General features: G+C 34.4%; 1 protein-coding gene across 14 annotated transcripts in view; it reads right to left on the bottom strand.

Moving 5' to 3' along the window:
* Positions 1 to 18,520, bottom strand: part of PCDH7 (protocadherin 7) — a 386,475-nt gene that overhangs the window by 358,149 nt on the left and 9,806 nt on the right. The window contains exon 2 of one of the 14 annotated variants that reach the window (XM_016148535.2): positions 16,066 to 17,919. The exons of the other annotated variants lie outside the window; for them this stretch is intronic. Coding sequence (XP_016004021.1) covers positions 17,884 to 17,919 — 36 coding nt within the window. The 3' untranslated portion in view covers positions 16,066 to 17,883. Of the gene's footprint in view, positions 1 to 16,065; positions 17,920 to 18,520 lie in introns of those variants that run through there. 14 annotated transcript variants of the gene reach the window in all.

Here is an 18,520-nt window from a genome sequence, read left to right as displayed (position 1 = left end):
GCTTGACAGTGAGCAATAACCATCACTGAGTTTCCCACCTTACTAATCCTGAGTCACTTTTATTGGTTAAATCAAGAAAGAGACGTAACATATTTCAGAGTTCCAGGTCAGTCACTAGATGTGTAAAATTTACTGGTAAAATTAGCAGTGCATTTTGTATACTAAGGGGCCATGATGAAAAAAATATATATGAGATGAAATCAAGCACAAGAGAAAATGATGCAATCAAGAGACGCAATAAACACAAGATGTTTAAGTTGGTTGCCGCCATAACACAGCATACTGTCTTACAGCAAACATTTTTCTTTATAAGTATGATGATAAAAGTATATAGTACAGTAAATACATAAACCATTATCAGGTCTCAGGTACTATACATAATTTTATTGCTGCACTTTTATTTATTTATTTACTTAAATTTTTTACACCTACAGCACCTGGTCTCTCTAAGTGGTCTCCCATGCAAGTCCGACCCTGCTTAGCTTCCGAATTTAGACGGGATCAGGCTTGTTCAAAGTGCTATACTTTAATATGACTGGCACAGAAGGTTTGTTTATACCAGCATGACACAAACACGGGAGTAATGCATTGTGTTCCAATGTTAGGACAGTAACAATGTCACTAGGTGATAGGAATTTTTCAACTCCATTATAATCTTATGGGAATGCTGTCATATATCAGTCCATTGCTGACAAAAATCTTATTTTGCGGCATGTGACTGTGTATTAAATGTAAATAATATAGTTGGTCATCTATTATCTCTTTTTCTTCCCCTTAGAAAAATAATGTTGTAGACACGTTGTATTGACATCGTAATCCTCTCCAAAGCTAATATATTCTGAACCACGTTTACAAAAATGCCCACCAGGATTACAATAGGAAAAGAGAATAACTCTGGTTGTGCTCACTTATTTGATCATTTTATGTTAAATTGAGAGATACTTAATGCATTACAGAGTTCCAGAGACTGCTTCTACCTTTCCTCTGCCTTGCCATCACAATTATTGTAGAAAATTCGGACCTATTGAAATTACTTATTTGTACAAAGAGATACAAGGTGCCATCAGACTTTAAGAACTAATTGATGTCAATATATGTATGCTGAGAGAAATTCAGAAACCAAGGAAGCAACTGGCAATGTCTCCATTAGGATTTCAGGGGACATTGATGAGAAGTGTTGAGACTATATCTTTATTCCAAAGTCAACATTTCTCTTTTTTTCTTTTGGAAAAACTACCTTGGATTCACTCTTTCCAAAGAAAATGCACACAGTAATAAACTGAATGCATTTGGATGAGCTATGACTGAATGGTCGTTTCTAAATCAAAACATATTCTTTCCTCTGTTGATAACTACTAGTCCAATCATGATTATTATGGGCTCCTGCAATCAAAGAAATCATAAACCATGGCAGTTAGAGAGAGAGGAATTATAACTACTGCCAGATATAATTACATCCTACTGCCCTCAAGAGAGCCCTGCCATCATGCTGTCCCTCTAGTTACATCACTGTCAGGCCAAGTCCTAGGGAATAAAGACACTATCTTTTGTTGAGTTCCTGTATGTCACTGCCTCTGGTTGAACAAGTCAGTCAGACCCTATCTAACAACAACAACATAATATTTGTACATAATGGGCACATAATAAGTTTAATGAATAAACAATTGGTAAAAGTTGCTCCAGTCTTATGTTTCCATTAAAGTTAAGAGTGAAATCACTAAATTGGCAGTCATATCACTAGGCACAGCTCAGAATATTTAATGGCTATATATATAAAATAAACTTCTCATCTAACAGAAGAAAAACGGATCACTTCAGCTTCTTCTCTTCGTAACTTTTTTTCAAATACAAATGACTTATTTTTAGGGAAAAGTAAAATATAGTAGCGGTAATAATAAAATATCTACTTAGTGATAAAATGTTGAGATTGCACAGGAAAAAAAAAAGATGGGATAGAGACTGTCCAATTATTTTGTGTTTTATAAAATGTGGTTATCAAATTTTGGAAATGTTTGCCTATCAGACCTGCAGTGAGCATAAGAGTGGTTTCCCAATGATGTCCACATTCTAACCCTAGGAATTTGTGGATAGGTTACCTTACAGGGCAAAAGCGAAATGAAATTGCAGATGTGACTTTCTAATCAACTGATCTTAAAATAAGGAGAATTTTCTGAATTATATCCTAGTGGGCCCAAAGTAATCACAATGTTCTTAATGTAAAAAGAAAAGCAGAAGGGACAGAGAGTCAGAATGATGTGATATATGAAAGACTCTACCAGCAGTTGCTGACTTTGATGGAAGAGGATTAAGAGCCAAAGAATGCAGGCAGCTTCTGGAAGCTGGGAAAGGCAAGAAAACAGATTCTCCCTTTGACTCTCAAAACAAAACAAAACAAAACAAAACAAAACAAAACAAAACACAGTCCTGCCGACACATTTATTATAGCCTGATGAGACCCATTTCAGACTTCTGACTATCAGAGCTATAACAAATAAATGTTTGTTGATTAAGCCACTATGTTCACGAAAATTTTTTACAAGGGCGATAAGAAATTAATACGAGACTAAAATCAGGCCTGGAATACACCTGAAAATTACAGTTAGATGTGTTAGCTAACATTCCATAAGACATAAATTAAATTCTCCTGGTTGTATAGGACCACACTGTCTCCATGTTCTTAAATGCAGTTCAGCTAAATAAAGTGTATGAAAACATTTTATCATTACACAGATGGTTTCAGCCAACATCTTTTTAAAAACTATAACATAAATTGCCATGATGGAGAATAACTCAAAAACACATCGAAGTATTAAGACCCATCATACATTTTGTTCAAATGATTAATTATACTGCTATATTCTGATTCATAAAAGAATTCACCATGATACCAATGAGAAAAATGACCTGAATTACTAAATATTCAAAAGCCCACTGCAACAAACATCTATTCATGGTTTACTAGACTCCATTCAATTAAAAACTTGAAAAAAGAAGAAAAGGAGAAGAGAGAAAGACAGAAAGGGGGGCGGGGGAGAGAGAACAGATGGAGAGAAGGAAGGAAAAGGAAAAAGATAATTCTTCCTTACATCAGCCAGACTTAGATCATTGAAATAACTATTGTCCACTGGAATGTTTTTGCATCAAGATAATTTCCAGTTCCTACAAATGGTTTCTAGTAACATTAATATATTAAACACTAATATTCACCAGTGTACATATACTCTCAATAGAATATCCCAACTGACATATTAGTTCAAATCACTGCCCTGAAAGAATTACACAGGTTCTGCAAGATTTTGTAGAGAGTAAATAGGATATATTTCATGAACAGTTATGGAAAATAAGGCCTCAGGCAACTAAAAAGTTGGCAGCATAAAACACTAGGAAACAGAGGTGCCAAAATATTAAGGGAAGGACTGCGACCAAGGCCAGCTGCACTGTGACACCTGCTCCAGAATACTTACCCCTCTGCTCTCCCTTCAGGTTACAGGCCTCAAAACTGAAACTACTGCCCAGAAAATCAATTCAGTTGTTCTTCCAATATGTAACCTCCTTTTAGGGTCTTTAACCATGAGGTTAGAGAAAGACATTTAAAAAATGTGGTCCTTCTGCCTGCCGCTTCTTCACAATATGCTTCAGAAATGATAGAAATATTATTTGGAATTTATTTTTTATCATTTAGGTTAGCTCCTGGTGGTAAGGGGCTTACAGAACAAAATTTACGCTAGGATTAAAAAAAATCATCTCTTTACAAGAGAAAAAATATGATTACATATATTCTATATATATATAAATTATATATATTTATATGTATATAAAATGAACTGAGTAATTTGACCCTGAATGGCTGGCAGCAGCACTAAATAAGGAATACCACTGTGACGTGACACCTTTAAGAGAGCAAGGGACCAAGAAAGATAGGAGAAAAGTCAACCACGATATTTTGTCTCCAAATGTTTCCTCTGTATTCTGATTCATGCCTCATGTGAATATGAATCAGTTCATTAGAAAGCCTTACACCAGGGCATTTTGTTCTTCCAGAGTCCTCCATGAATAGAAGTATAACTTGGAGAGGCAATATCTTAAAAGCTGTCATCAACTAGTCACTTAAGCAGGATTATCTGAAAGCTAGTTGATAACAAGTACCAGTGTTAATAGAACACATGATGGGTGCTTAGGTGAGAAGGAAAGCATTAAAAAAATGAAAAGTACCTAAAAATAAGTAGATATTATAAAAAAAAATTATGATTTTTCTTTTCAGATATTCCAAGGCTATAACTCTTTTGATAGTCAATGCATTTTTTAAAAAAAAGGTATAAAAATATAATATTCTGTGACTATTTTTAGGAAAATAAAACTTGTGACTCAGATGAATTGTTATATTTTTTCAAAGAAGTTGCCTTGAGAGGGTGTAAACATTACAGTAATGTAGCCATGAATCAAAGCATCTATAGAACTCCTCTTTTGGAAATCACTTTGCAGCAAGTGTCCCTTTTCTTTCAATCTCTTCAGTGATAGTATTAGTTTCCATTTGAAGGTTGACATCAACAAATTACTAAAAGTCATTCAGAGCCAAGTGTGAAGAATTCAGAATGAACAGTTACAGTAAGTTCAGTGTTTGGTCAAAATCATAGAATGGCTAAAAAGCAGTGAGGCTAACTGAATTGCTCATTAACTGTTCTAATTTTAGTAATCAAAAAGTATCCGTTAGAAATGCATGAAAAGCAAAAACCCGTTGAAATGTAAAGAAGGATGGAGTGTGAAGAGGACACATTCCAACTCAGTTCTCATGAGAACAGTTAATGCCTAAAGGCTAAGGTTGTAAGATTAATGCAGGATTCATGCAGGAGAAATTAAAGCCATATCATTACTTCCTTGTGAGGTAATCTTCAATTTCCAACTTTACTGGGAATCAGTATGTTCCTTCTGGGGTAACTACTCCAACCTGATCATACTACATTATAATTATGTCTTTACAAGGTCTGTCTCCTCCACAAGACTGTGTGAGCTCCTGCTTTATATCCATGGTACAATGGTACATCAGGAATTGGGGGTTAAATGAATTAATGAGCAACACTTCTTTGAACATGTAACTTCCAGTAGTCTTATTGAAGGTCCCTCCTTAATTAGAATCATATAGGTTGGTGAAGACACATGTTAGGCAAACTTTGAGTTCTACTTTTATTTTTACTAATTTTTAGTTATGTGATTAAGGAATATTGGAAGCTTTTCTGTTAGTCCTTTACAGCTTTCTCGATGAAGCTGGAATACTGAAAACTTCAGAAATATTCAGTGTTTAAAACAGTCTTATCACTTGGCTGCTTGGTACCTACTGACATCTGACTTCCTCTGAGACATGAGACAATTCAGTCTGCTTGACGGGAAGAACAGAGGAAGTATTAAAATTTAAAGATGCTGCTGGGGAAAGGAAAGAGTAACACCTTGGACTATCATAACCTAAGTCTACTGTAGAAGATGCTGAAAGATCAAGACACAGATTGCCTACAATTTGATGTCATTCAGGAAGATTGCCAAGTGCCAACTGTTCACTTTACTTCAGTCATTATTCTAGCAATCTTCCTCCAGAATTTGTGATCCACTGAGATGATTAATATAGTAATCATCCCTTATCTGCAGTTTTCAGGTACCCATAGTCAACTGTGGTCTGAAAATATAAAATGGAAAGTTCCAGAAATAAACAATGCATAAGTTTCACATTTCAGACTTCTGAATAGTGATGAAATCTCACACCATCCTGCTCATTCTCACCTAGCATGAGAATCATGCCTTTGTCCAGCATGTCTGCCTGTATACGAGCTACTACCTGTCCATTAGTCACTTACTAGTCACCTAGGTTATCAGATGGCTTATCAGAGAGAGAGATCACATTCGCATAACTTCGTTACAGTTTATTGTTATAATTGTTCTATTTATTAGTATTTATTATAGTGGTTAATCTCTTACCCTGACTAATTTATAAATTAAACTTTATCCTGGGTATGTATGTGTAGGGTTTGGTATTATTTATGGCTTCAGGCATCCACCAGGGGTCTTGGACCGTATCCTCGAGGATAAGGGAGGATTATTGTAATAATTTTTCCGAAAACAGCTTTCAAAAATGTTGATATGCCTCCAAAATATCTGTTCTTACTAAAGTCATTTATTTTTATAGTTATAAGTGTTTCAAAATTTAGTTTGACTTTGTGGGAATATGTGATTGGGGGCGTGTGTGTGTGTGTGTACGAGAGAGAGAGAGAGAGAGAGAGAGAGAGAGAGAGAGAGAGAGAGAGAGAGAGAGGCAGACAGAGAGACAGAGAGACAGAGAAACAGAGGAAAAGAAAGAGTGAGGAGTAGAAGAAACACAGGATATTATGTTTTATTCTCTAGCACTTTCCTCAGGACTCGATATTTTTTTCAGAGCATTTTTCAACTATAAGTTTAGGGGGAAAATGTAGGCAATCATGAAAGTACAGAAAGATACAACTTCCTATCTCTATTCCCTTAGTACTTTTATTTTTTCCTATCTTTTGCCTTTGATGAAAAAATTCCTCCCCCACCCAATTTTTTTCAATTTTTCAATAAAATGCCCAGGAAGAAACAGGCTTAAATGATAAAAAATAAATAAGTCAAACATTTTTTGAACCCCTGAGCAAATCCTTCTTCTTCTTCTTCTTCTTCTTCTTCTTCTTTTTTTTTTTTTTTTGTAAATTGAGACTTTCCTCTCTACTTCTGAAGCAGTGTTTTCTCCTTTGGTCAATAAGACATTTCTGCTTTTATTTAGAGTGATAAAATAATGTTTTCAATTCTCCTCCATAGATGAGTGCTAGGAATAAAATAACAACACAACACTGCTATTTTTCATAACATGATATTCTTTCTTTTCCTAAACTAATTCTTCTAGGAAAATACTTAGCTTCAGCATTGGCATCATTACTTCATTTTTGCTTAGTCTCCTTCCATCCTCTCTGAGATAGTTCGTTTACTATAATATGTAATAGGTATTAAATTCATCAATATCCAGTGTTTCACTGTTTGATTTTTACAGTTTCTTGCATTTTCCATGGAGTTTTGAATAAGTTTTAAAAAATGAGATAAAGAAAAATCCAGTAATCTGCTCAACATTAGAAATAAAGACCAAAATTATCTTATAAAATCTGCATCTTCCTCTCAGCCAGAATTGTACCCACTAATGAGGAGGTATATTATATGGTAAGTCATGCTTTCAGATGTGAGGATCTTTCTGCATTTCAATGTCTTTTTATATGAAGCACAATGTGATAAATAATTTCTTTCTTTCTTATACTAAATAAAATTAAAATAAAATTCACAGTTCAAGTGGCAGCACTCTTTTAGTCCTTACTAATGCTAGAGATTAAAAAAAGCATCACACGGGTCAACACTGAACACAAGATAAGTTGCACAAGTATGCACCACATAGTAATTAAGGGCTAAAAATGTTGCTGGATTTCCTTTGTTCGAGCTTCACACAAATCACTCTCATTTTCTTTGCATGGCATCTCTGTAGCCAGAAATTCAGAACTGAGCATTTCTGAGATAGAGTAGAGAAAAGCATACAGATACATACACATGAAGATTATGAACGTTCTATATATAGATTACTTTTTACAAGCCATGTCTTTTCTTCCTTCACAAGGTGCATACACTACCCTATTAACTGTAATGTGACATAATGGGACATAAGGAACTTTAAGTCCCTCGAGAATCACATCATCTAATGATTAGCAAACAATTATATAGATAATATTTGAAAGCATAAGCATACAGTAAAACTAAATTCTACATTAAAACATTTTTCTGGCTAAACAGAATAGTTACTTGATTGTAAATGCTTGTTTGCCATTAGGAGTTCCTGTCTTGTGCTCTAGCAATAAGTTTTTTTGTTTTGTTTTGTTTTTGTTTTTTAACAAAGGAACAGTCAGAGAATTCGAAATTAAGAGCTGTAAATTTTCAAGAACGCGAGCATTTTTAAGACTTGCTTACTTTGTAAGGTAGGTAGTCTTTTTACTACTGGGGACTAGAAACAATTCCCATGTGTCTAAACAGATATAAAAAAACTCGCAAGGTATATCCAGGAAACATTTTGTTGGAGTGATAATAAGTATACAGACAGAATCATGAATTTCACCAGGTTCTTATAATCTGATTATGCAAAACACACTGTGTTTCTTGTCTTTTCTTTTTTCCCCTCCTTGAAAGTGTGCCAATATCTACATTGAAGTTTGCAGATTCATAACTAATTGTCCATTTTCAGACACTAAATTTGAATTATGTTTCTAATGCAAACCAAATTGTTCCACCCTTTATTTCACTTATCCTCTGCTGATCTAGTGATTTTAGAATGTATGCATGATGCTCATAGATAACAGACCGATAACCAACAATGATTAATTCTGAGTAGCTTGACTTTACATCAGTTGTTTCCAAATGAAAGTTAACCATTTAAGCAAATGGTAAAAAGATAGTCTGCTTGGCTCTGTAAGAAGTCAAGTGAGGCCTGGAGAGGATTAGTTGGGTTTCTTACAGGTTTATAATACTTTCTTTCTATTAGTAGGAAATAACTACAATGCTAGCAATATTTTTCATATATATATATTAAGGAAACAATTCTACAAATTCTTAAGTGACCTATGAACATAACGGCCTTAAATATTTGATTCATTGGTTTTGAAGCTTAAAAATTTTAAATCATTCCAATATTAAAATCAATTCAGATGGCACACGTACAGAGATATTATATAACAGGACCCAGAGTTATATCGCAACAATTTACATTTTGGGACATATACAGTTGAACAAGATAGTATCAGTAAAAAAATATTATTAACACATTAAGAAAACATCATAACAAAAATTAATTCACCATTTTTCTAATAAAGAATCAGCTACAGATGGACTTTTGGTGGTACTTGTCTGCATTTTAGGTGACTGAAAACGTGTCTCATAAATAAATTAAGTTTAAGTAAAAAAAAATAGAACAATCATATATTTCAAGAGAAAAACTATGAAATGATGTAGGTCGTATTTTAATTGAATGTTTAGTAATGAGCACCTAATTAAAAACAAAACAAAACAAGTTGCAGAAAATCTTTTATAAGGAATTCACTTTCACTTTGCTCCCTTTCAAACACCGAATGCTTAGGAAAAAAACTCTAGAAAGAAATGTGTTTTTGGTAAAAGGTAAACAAAATGTGCATTTTAAAAATCTTCTAGTTAAAATTTTATTATCTATATAAAGACATTACCTGTCCTAAATCAAATGTCAATTCAGATAAATTAATGAATTTATTTTTTCCTAATTACATTAATAATATACATAACAGACTATGTGAATACTGAATGAAATGAAGTTATTAAAATAAAATAACAAGAAAAAGGGAAAAATAAATGTATTGAAGTATCCCCAAAAGCACAGACTGGTTAGAGAGAAGGGAAGTGCCTACTAGCCTAATATCTACCTTTCCATCTTTTTATTTGCACTATGATTAAGGTTTAAAATGGCACTATTAAAAAAATTGAACTAAGTGACCTAATTTCAAGAATATAGTTAAGAGTTTGAAATATCACCAAAACATTTTAAGAGAACTACGTGAATCCAATTTCATTCCCACAGAACTATTTGACAGTTCAATAGAAGTGTTCCTTCTATTTCGCATATGCATTTGAGTATGGCCTGTGTAGTCAGACTAGACTTGAACCTCAGCTCTGCCACTTTACGAATTGTGTGGCCATGAGCAAATTATGCAGCTCAGCTGTTCATTACTTTCCTCATCTACAGAATAAAGATAATCATAGGCACTAATTTGTAAGGTTGTTGTACCTATTTAATAAGTTAATATATATAAAATATGCTGACCAGTGAAGAGACTATGGTGTGTAATACAAGTTTAGTTATTATTATCTATGTATTATCCACTAAAACTAAATCTCTAAGGGGGAAAAGATTTTTGCCTCTTGCTATTATCGCTGTTTCGCCTTGCACATAATCACATAATTGCCATACGAGTCACTCATTAAGTATTTGCTCTCTGAAATGTTAACTGTATTATCTCTGTATGTGTACTGTGTATGCATACGTATACATGAACATACATATTATACCTACATGTACATATGTGCATACAAGCACACACACACACTAGTTTCTTATGAAAGATAAAACATTAATAAAAAAGGCACAAAGTTTTAATAACAAAGTAAATTTTAATGTTTCTGTTCTAATAGTTTATGCATTGGTTTGGAAAAAATAGCATTATCTTTTTTTGTTAACAATGCCCTATCAAAACACGATCTCTGTATCTAAAATTGATCCTTGTATTCAACAGTTAAATACACTGAAAAACAGATTTAGATGCAATAAAAAAAAAAACTTTAAAGTTATGCCATAATTATTGCCATTTCATTGAACGAAATAACAGATTAACTTGTTATTTTTAATACAGGGAATCAAATGTAAAATTAGTTCAGGAAGCTTAGAAAGGTGTTTCTTAGGAAAAGTCTATTCAGCTGTTATGTCCCTCTGTTGCCTAGAAATCTGGCCAAGGACAGAAAGGAAGGAGTTCCTCTTCCGGATGTTGATGAGCTTATCCTGTATTACCCTAACAAAAGCAGCACTTACTACAGCACCCTGGATGCATTTATTGTTCCCAGGCTATTCATTATGCATTTTATCACATGAATGTTTTATTTTATTAAGAAAAAAAAAAGGCACAGTGGGGAAAATATCCTCGATGTGTCTGGGATTTGTGTCATGACACAAAGTATACTGCATGCATACATAATAGTTGGTGAAAAGTCACTCACCAGCCTCCGTTACACGATCGGCAGTTTCCTTATGCTATGAGAAACCAGACCCACTGGATTTTTGTCGGACCAGTATTGCCACTGTGTGTGATAGCCCACTGAGACTATCCCTTGAAAAGAGGGATTTTTAAACCTACATTGTTGCTGTTTCAACTGATTCTCTCCTCGTTTAACTCCTATTTCTCTTCATTTGGAGTTTACTGTTGAAAATTTACTAGAAATTAAAACTATTAATATTACCATTTAAAAAGACCTTTGTTACGTTTGTGGAACAATTTTAAGTGTTTTGTGTAAATATTGACTTTACATTAATTAATAGACCTACATGTATTTATTTGTTGGCTAAATTAAAATAACTACGATGTTATTTAATATCACAAAACCCTGAGAAAGCTGAAAATTGCAGAAAGGATTCAGTGATGTGTCTAAAATTAGATATAATAAACTAAACAGTAAAGTTCACATTTTATGCACATGTATGCATGTTATAGATTTATATTTTTTCACAAAAGCTATAGCACTTACAACAATTTTTTTTTATCAATTCTGACAATATATTATAGAATTGCCAATTTTTTTTCAGATTGCTGATCTGAAAAGGGAAAAGTTCCCTCCTTCCTGCCTACCTACCTACTGATGAATGTACAGACTGCACGTGATAAATGACACTCATGAAGATGGTCCGTTCCAATGTGTTCTTGTTGGACCGAGAATGGACTCTGTTATGGACAGAATTGTGTTCCCTCAAGGTCATATGTCGAAACTCCAACCTCCAGTGTAACTACATTTAGAGTTAGGGCCTTTATTGGGGTGATTATGGTTATATAATTTCATAAGGATAGGGCCCTAATCTGATAGCATTGATGTTTTTAGAGGAAGAAGAAGAAGAGACACGAGAGTTCTCTCTCTGTCAACTTGCTGTCACCTTAACCTGAAACTTCCAGCCTCCAGAACTGTAAAAAAGGAATTTCTGTTATTTAAGCCACTCATTCTATGGTATTCTGCTATGGCAGCCCTAGCAGACTAATACAGACTCTCTCTTCTAAACCTGCAAAGAATACTTAGAAGGTATTGTGGACTAGAACAAAATGCATACAAAAGCCTAAATGTGTACATTGAAATCGATCAGGACTACTACGCTAATAATAATTCTCAGATTTGGAGAAAGAAATATGCTGGAAGGGAGTTGACTGCAGGGTAGCTTCGGGCTTCTGTTGTACGTAGAGGGAGTGGGATCTGGGAGAGGTTCTGATTTTGTTTGTTCCCAGTTACATTCTTCACATGGACGTGATAACCGTACCTGTCTCCTAGAGTTGCTAGGTGTAGACCCTGTGGCAGAGTGATTAGCACAGAATAAAAGTTCAGTAAGTGGTAGCTGTTAATGTTAGAACTTGGGCGTGAGGAGTAAAGAAAAAAACTTTCAGGAAATCATTCATGGAAGGAAAAAAGACTGTTAAAAAGTGATGGGATTTTTTTAAGTGTCAAAATAGATAATATCGAACAGTTGTGAGCCTTTCCTAAACTCCCTGCTTTATGGCAACAAGTTACTTCTCTTTCTTCACTACTGAAATGTGAATAGGCACTGAAAGTATTTGGTAATATCCAGTGCCTATCGGCATATGTAGAGTCACACACGCTTGTCACAACTTGATCTCGATCAAGGATCAGTGTAACTTTGAAGAAATCAACCATAATAAGAGAATATCAGAGACTTCAAATAGATGATACATTAAAAAAAAAAAAAAGCTTTTAAACATAATAAATAGTAAAAATATCCCACAGGTGTAAATGTACCTTAAGAAGGATTTAGAGCCATTCATGGATGACTAGAAATATTACCTTTAGCTGCAGTGTGCTTTACAAAGTGCCAACTGTGTTACGTAACCTCTATAAACCCTGTCATGTAATCAGAGCAGGGGTTGTTATGTAAAATGACAGAAGACAAGTTCCAAAGGCTTCAGGACTTGAAAGGACTTACATAAGGTCACACTGGCCAGGCAGTCACAGAGCCAGAGCAAGGAGGTAGATTTTCGGATTGCCGTATCTAGCTTCAGTTTTCTATCTTGCCAGAGGCTTTTGAGGATTGAACCAATAAGCAGAAGTTAGGAATTTCAAGAGCGCTAAGCCTAGAATTTTTGTAGCCTGACCTACCTACCCTCTACAATCAGAATATAGAAATGGGAAGTGTTAAAACGTCAGGTTTCTGGTTTATAATACAGACTTACTAGAACTATTTCTGCGAATTAAATTATGACAAGAAACAACTACGTGGCAATGATGTGGCAACTATTTTGATTACAGAACTCGTAATAATAAAAGTAGGGAGAAGATGAGTGTATGGCTATAAAGTCGCTGTTTTGTTTTGTTTTTTTCTTCCACCCAAAAGCACAGAGGGTAGATAATGAATAGAAAGAGAACAGTTGGACCAGATAGTCTAGACTGAAAACAAAAACTAAATCAAAACAAAACACTTGGTTGTAATGAGAGGAAGTGGACATTTACTACCCTCTGACACCAATCTTGCGATCATAGTAAGCCCTGACATTTAGTGGCTTCCTTATGGTCACCAGGGCCTGGGCCAAAATTAAAGGCCACAAACATTTGCCTTTGTTAGGCCTGAATACCCTTTCCAGATAATATTACCCTACTTTCCTGACACTTGGTGGCTTAACATAGCTCTGTCTTCTAAACTGCTGAAGGCCACACATCCTTCCTCAAGGCGCTAATCAAAATTACCATTTCTTAAGAACTATTGATCTTCAGGAGGTGCTGACCTAGTTATCTTTTTAAACCAATTCACACCCATGTGTGCCAGAGATTTTCAGAAATCATTTGCAATTTAAAAGAGGTGCTCCTCAGAATACCGGGGCTACCAAGGAGTGCTTTGGAGTTGTAAGGCATTCTCAGCTTCTTCTTCGCCAGTGGCCAGTTATTCCCAAATGAGGCCATATTCTCTCTTGAAGACACACTTCTTTCCTTAGCAAACCAAGTGCATGTTTCTCTATATGGAATGTCAGGCTTTCACCTTTAAAAATGACTGCTCACCATGGGCAGTCAGAATGAAAATGGAACTTTATCCTTTATCAGTGAGTATGAGATGGCACAGTGAATGAATATCTGCAGGAATGTATAAATTGAAGAATAGAGAGACTCGTGCATGTGTTCGGGCAGCTATGTACCTATGTTTTCCACAGTTAAGAATCTCCAGAAAAATACTGAAAACCCGTGTTTGCAAGCTTCTTCTCATACCCCCTTAAAACATGTCAGAAGTCTACTGTGTGGCCAGTGCCTACTTGTAATATGTGCTTTAGTGTAGTTTTATCTTTTTTAAGGGTATTTTGTTTTATCTTTTTTTTTAAAGGTGTGGCATTTACAACACCACTGAGGAGAAGTAAGGAGGGAAAATCTGAGAATTGCTCATTTGCTACTGAAAGAAGAATCATATACCATGCCATGAAGACAGGGACTCTAGCCAACACAGCAGGTAGCCTTTTATCACAAAGACATTCACCCAGCGGGGGAAGAAAATAAGAGTTAGTGCACAACTAGAGTCCGATATAAAAGTGGCCTCACCATAGTCCAGTGAACCTATGTGGATGGATCTTCCGCCTACCTGGCACTTTGTTCATTTGCTCGAGAAACATTTTTGCATTCTTTCTGTGTGGCAGGAACTCTAGTAGCCCCTGGGAATACCATGATGGACAAGACAGACCCAGGAGCTGTCCCCCTAAGTTTCATACTTCCTTTGCCTTACGTGTATTACTTCTATACTGTCTTATCTGTGAAGGCAAGGGCCTTGTTCTAGTTATTATTTTATTTACATTCTAAAGCCTTGCAGGGTATATTAAAGATATGGCAAATCAATTCATTCTCTATAAAATTAATGGCTAAAAACAGTCACACACATCAAAGAAAAGTGTTTTGCAAAGTTACAGATAGAAGATTTTTCCCAGAGAGATATTTCAGACTATTGAATAACTTCCTAAGGACTTTGGTGGTCTTTCTAGAGATAGCCTCAAAAATAAAGGGTTAAAGTGAATTACTTAATTCTTGAGGGTATTTTTTTAAAATTACATATGAGATTATAGTTTACAAATCAGGTTAATTAATTGGTTCTTCAAATTATACCTGCAGCCTTTTTTTGTTGTTGTTGTATAAAGTATAATTTATGACTGGTAAATTTTGAAAAAAACTGGGCCTAAGCAATTCTTTTAGGAAGATTTTACCCAGATAAGTCTGAAAATATACTATAATGGAAAGCCCAAATTTCACGACTTCCTGCTTTCAGTACTCATGAATTCTGAGTGGATATTGCTTCACAGACTTTACAAAGTTCTTAAGCAATCTCCATCAGAGTCATGAAAAAGCTGTTCATTACTTTACTTTCCTCATCTCAGAACTAAGTGGTGCTTCCTCACAGACTGCTCTTAGGTGCTAAACAGCAAACAAACATTTAATGCTTTGAAACTTAATAATCATGATACAAATATAATCTCATTTTTCTGCTCCGTAATTATCTTGTTAATCCCATGAGGAAAAAGACTACATCTCAGTATTCTTTGCATACCCAGTACCAGTGAGGATATTAGATGTTTTAAAAGTAATAAATTTTTATCTAAACCAGTCTGTAAAATTCTCATATTCCTCTTTAGTTTTGTAATGGAGAATGAATTATTGTCTTGTTTAAATGAAAATGTCGGAATGTTAAAATATGTAGGGTAACGGGCAGTTCATTCTGAACCTATCGCCTTCTGACCACAGGCACTTCCCTAAATGGTAAATTTCAGTATCCACAAAGGTGGTTGGTAGAGAGACCTGAGGTGAATAGCAACAGATGAGAGCACGGGTGTTGGGGAGAGGGGAAGTCTGTGCAGGGAGAGGAACCAATGATTTTATAGTCAAAGATTGAAAAAAAAAAAAAAAAGCTGAGGAATGATAATAGACTTCTCTACAGCTTTTCAGTGTTAGTAAATGCTGTTATAATTGTATGCTGTTGATCATTCTGAGTCAGCTTAATAGTAGACGAAAATCCTTAGGAATGTTAGTAATTTTTTTTGTTTTAATTTATTATGCTTTTCTAATCATAGTAGTAGATAGCCATCATTTCCCACCCCAAACAATCCAGAGTGGTGGTTCTCAACCCTTTCAACGGCTTCCACAGTAAGTTTTTTGTTTTTTGTTTTTTTTACTTAGCAACCAAGTACAGGAACACACATATGTACACAAACACAACTGAAACATAGATTGCACAATATAATATTTACTCTACGTACTGGAATTTTTTCAGTTTTATTTCATATCATTTTAATCATGGTAGAGAGTCACCAACTGATTCATGCCACAGAAGTGTGTTGCAACTAGTTTGCAAAATGCTACCTTAGTATGTTCTTTGTGAAAACGTTCATAAATATTGCCCCTAGTGGTTGCATATTAGGTTATCCCCAAATTCTGGAATTTTGTCTACAATTTGTTTTTGAGTCGATCTGATCTCTTACAGGATTCACAGTTTAAGTCCATGTAAGGAAGTTTACTACTTATGATGAGGAAACATGACATTTCCAAGAAGCAGAAAGTGGTAAGATTTCTTTTCACCAGCTTCTAACACTAGTCCTTGTGCTCAAAATAAAATTAGACGTTGAGGATAATTCGGTTTTATTCAGAGACTTTTCTAGCACCTCAATGTTTCTGAAATTACCCTTTTTGTAAAATTAAATAAACAGCTAACTGAATAAAAAGTGGAAATAAATAAATCGGAGATTTACGAGGGCTACGGTGCATTTCCTATCTCTCCACACTTTATTATTGTTTCAATATTTATTTATTTTGCTTAAAGAGTTTTTATGTTGACAACTGTTCACCAAAAAAATCTCAAGAATCTGGCATTCTTGGTCAGTATTTCAAAACTTGGGGAAAGTTTTGATAGGGCAGATGATGTGTTAAATGTATTATAAAATTGTCAAACTCTACATGTGGAACAGTTATTTTTAGGCACATAAACATATACAATATAACAAATAGAAACATAAATATACAAATATAGAGGGACCAGTCAGATGATTTCCTGACTTACCTAAAAATTACTTATACAACTAAATTCAGCCGCTTGCTCTCTCAACAATATGTAATGTAACATGCTGAATTCTCAGAAGTTCCTTAAATTTATGTTATCTGACATCAAATAGAATAGCCTTCAGATAAATGTAGTCCATAAAAGAAGAAGCCACATATTCCTTTTGAATGTGACCACAGTGACTTCAGTAAATCTACTGAAAGATTCTAAATTTTCTCAAGAAATTTAACCAAAAAAAAAAACAAAACAAAAACGAAAACAAAAAACCTTTAAAATTCTATCGATACTCTAGGTAGTATTTCAAGATTAAGGAAAATCAATGCATTGTCAGTGCCTGTGGTAAACACAAAATTAATCTCTCAAATTTGTTTTATGACCAGTATTTTTTATAACTATTGCTCAAAATCCTTTTATATCCATGAGTGGGAGCACACACAAACACGCACACGATGGTATTTAGATATGCACACACAGGATGAGCAAGAGACACTATTCTTTACCATAACAGAACTATCTCACTGGCCCGGAAATGGCTGCTACTACATAACACTTTAAAAGTATTGATCAATTTAAGATTTTATTGAAAGTCGGTATTTAATGTACTATAGACAAAGACTTAATAGACTTAATTTTCTTTGGTTCACACAAAGCCAGAGTCTTAAAATTTATTGTTGAAATATGCTTTTGGATTTTTTAAAAGACTGCACAATTAAGTTCTGCTAACTACTTCTTTGAGAATGGAATCCCTGGTGACTTAGACATCCATTAGCAGCACATTTCTTTATTAACACTGTTTATTTTATGTTTATTTATTTTAATACTATTTTTTCTTAAATGGGAGGGGAGAATAAAACTTTAAAATTAAATGCACAACAAGTGGAAGAAGCAGTGATTGGCTGATACCCCACGGCCAAGGGCAGGCTCCAGCAGGTTTCGGAGTAGCAAGGTCATCAGAGTATGGTGCATAATGGAGCATCATATTAGAGTGGAATTCAGCCAAACACAGTAATGTATGGATGTAGACGCATCTGAAAGAAGGAAAATAAAGATTTATGCAGATAAAAAAAAAAAAATGCAATGAAGAAAATTTCCCCAGCATCTTATGCCCAATCGAAATGCTGTGGTAGAGGTTTAAAAGCAGAGAATTTTTATTTGCAAATTATATATTTGTAAATAATAAATATGCTTGGAGGGGGGATTAATTTGTCAGATGAACCCTACTTGGAAGCTTTGACAGTTTTTTGTTGTTGTTGTTTGTACACAGCATTGGAGTTCAATACAAACATCACTAAATTCCTGAAAATAAAGCTTTATTCCGCCTTTAAAACATTAATTCACCAGAAGTGATAATTAAGATTAGTTTTAGTGGTTTCAGCTCAATTCTTCTTGGAATGTGATTTCTCCCACAACACTAATGCTAAATAAAGCACTGTGTAATGTTCCGAAACAGAGTTCCTGCTTTAGAAAAGATTCTAAGGGCTTTTAGAATAAATAAGAAAGAAAAGCAAAGCTGACTCAAGATTATATGCATGTGTGTGTGTGTGTGTGTGTGTATTTATATATTTATATATATATACACACATATATATATCTTACTACTTCTATAGAGTCATAGTAAATGAATGAATG

Source organism: Rousettus aegyptiacus, unplaced genomic scaffold, assembly GCF_014176215.1.
Source record: "Rousettus aegyptiacus isolate mRouAeg1 unplaced genomic scaffold, mRouAeg1.p scaffold_m13_p_10, whole genome shotgun sequence".
Taxonomy (NCBI): domain Eukaryota; kingdom Metazoa; phylum Chordata; class Mammalia; order Chiroptera; family Pteropodidae; genus Rousettus; species Rousettus aegyptiacus.
The sequence above is the reverse complement of the archived record's forward strand: the minus strand, read 5'-3'. Positions and strand labels throughout refer to the sequence as shown.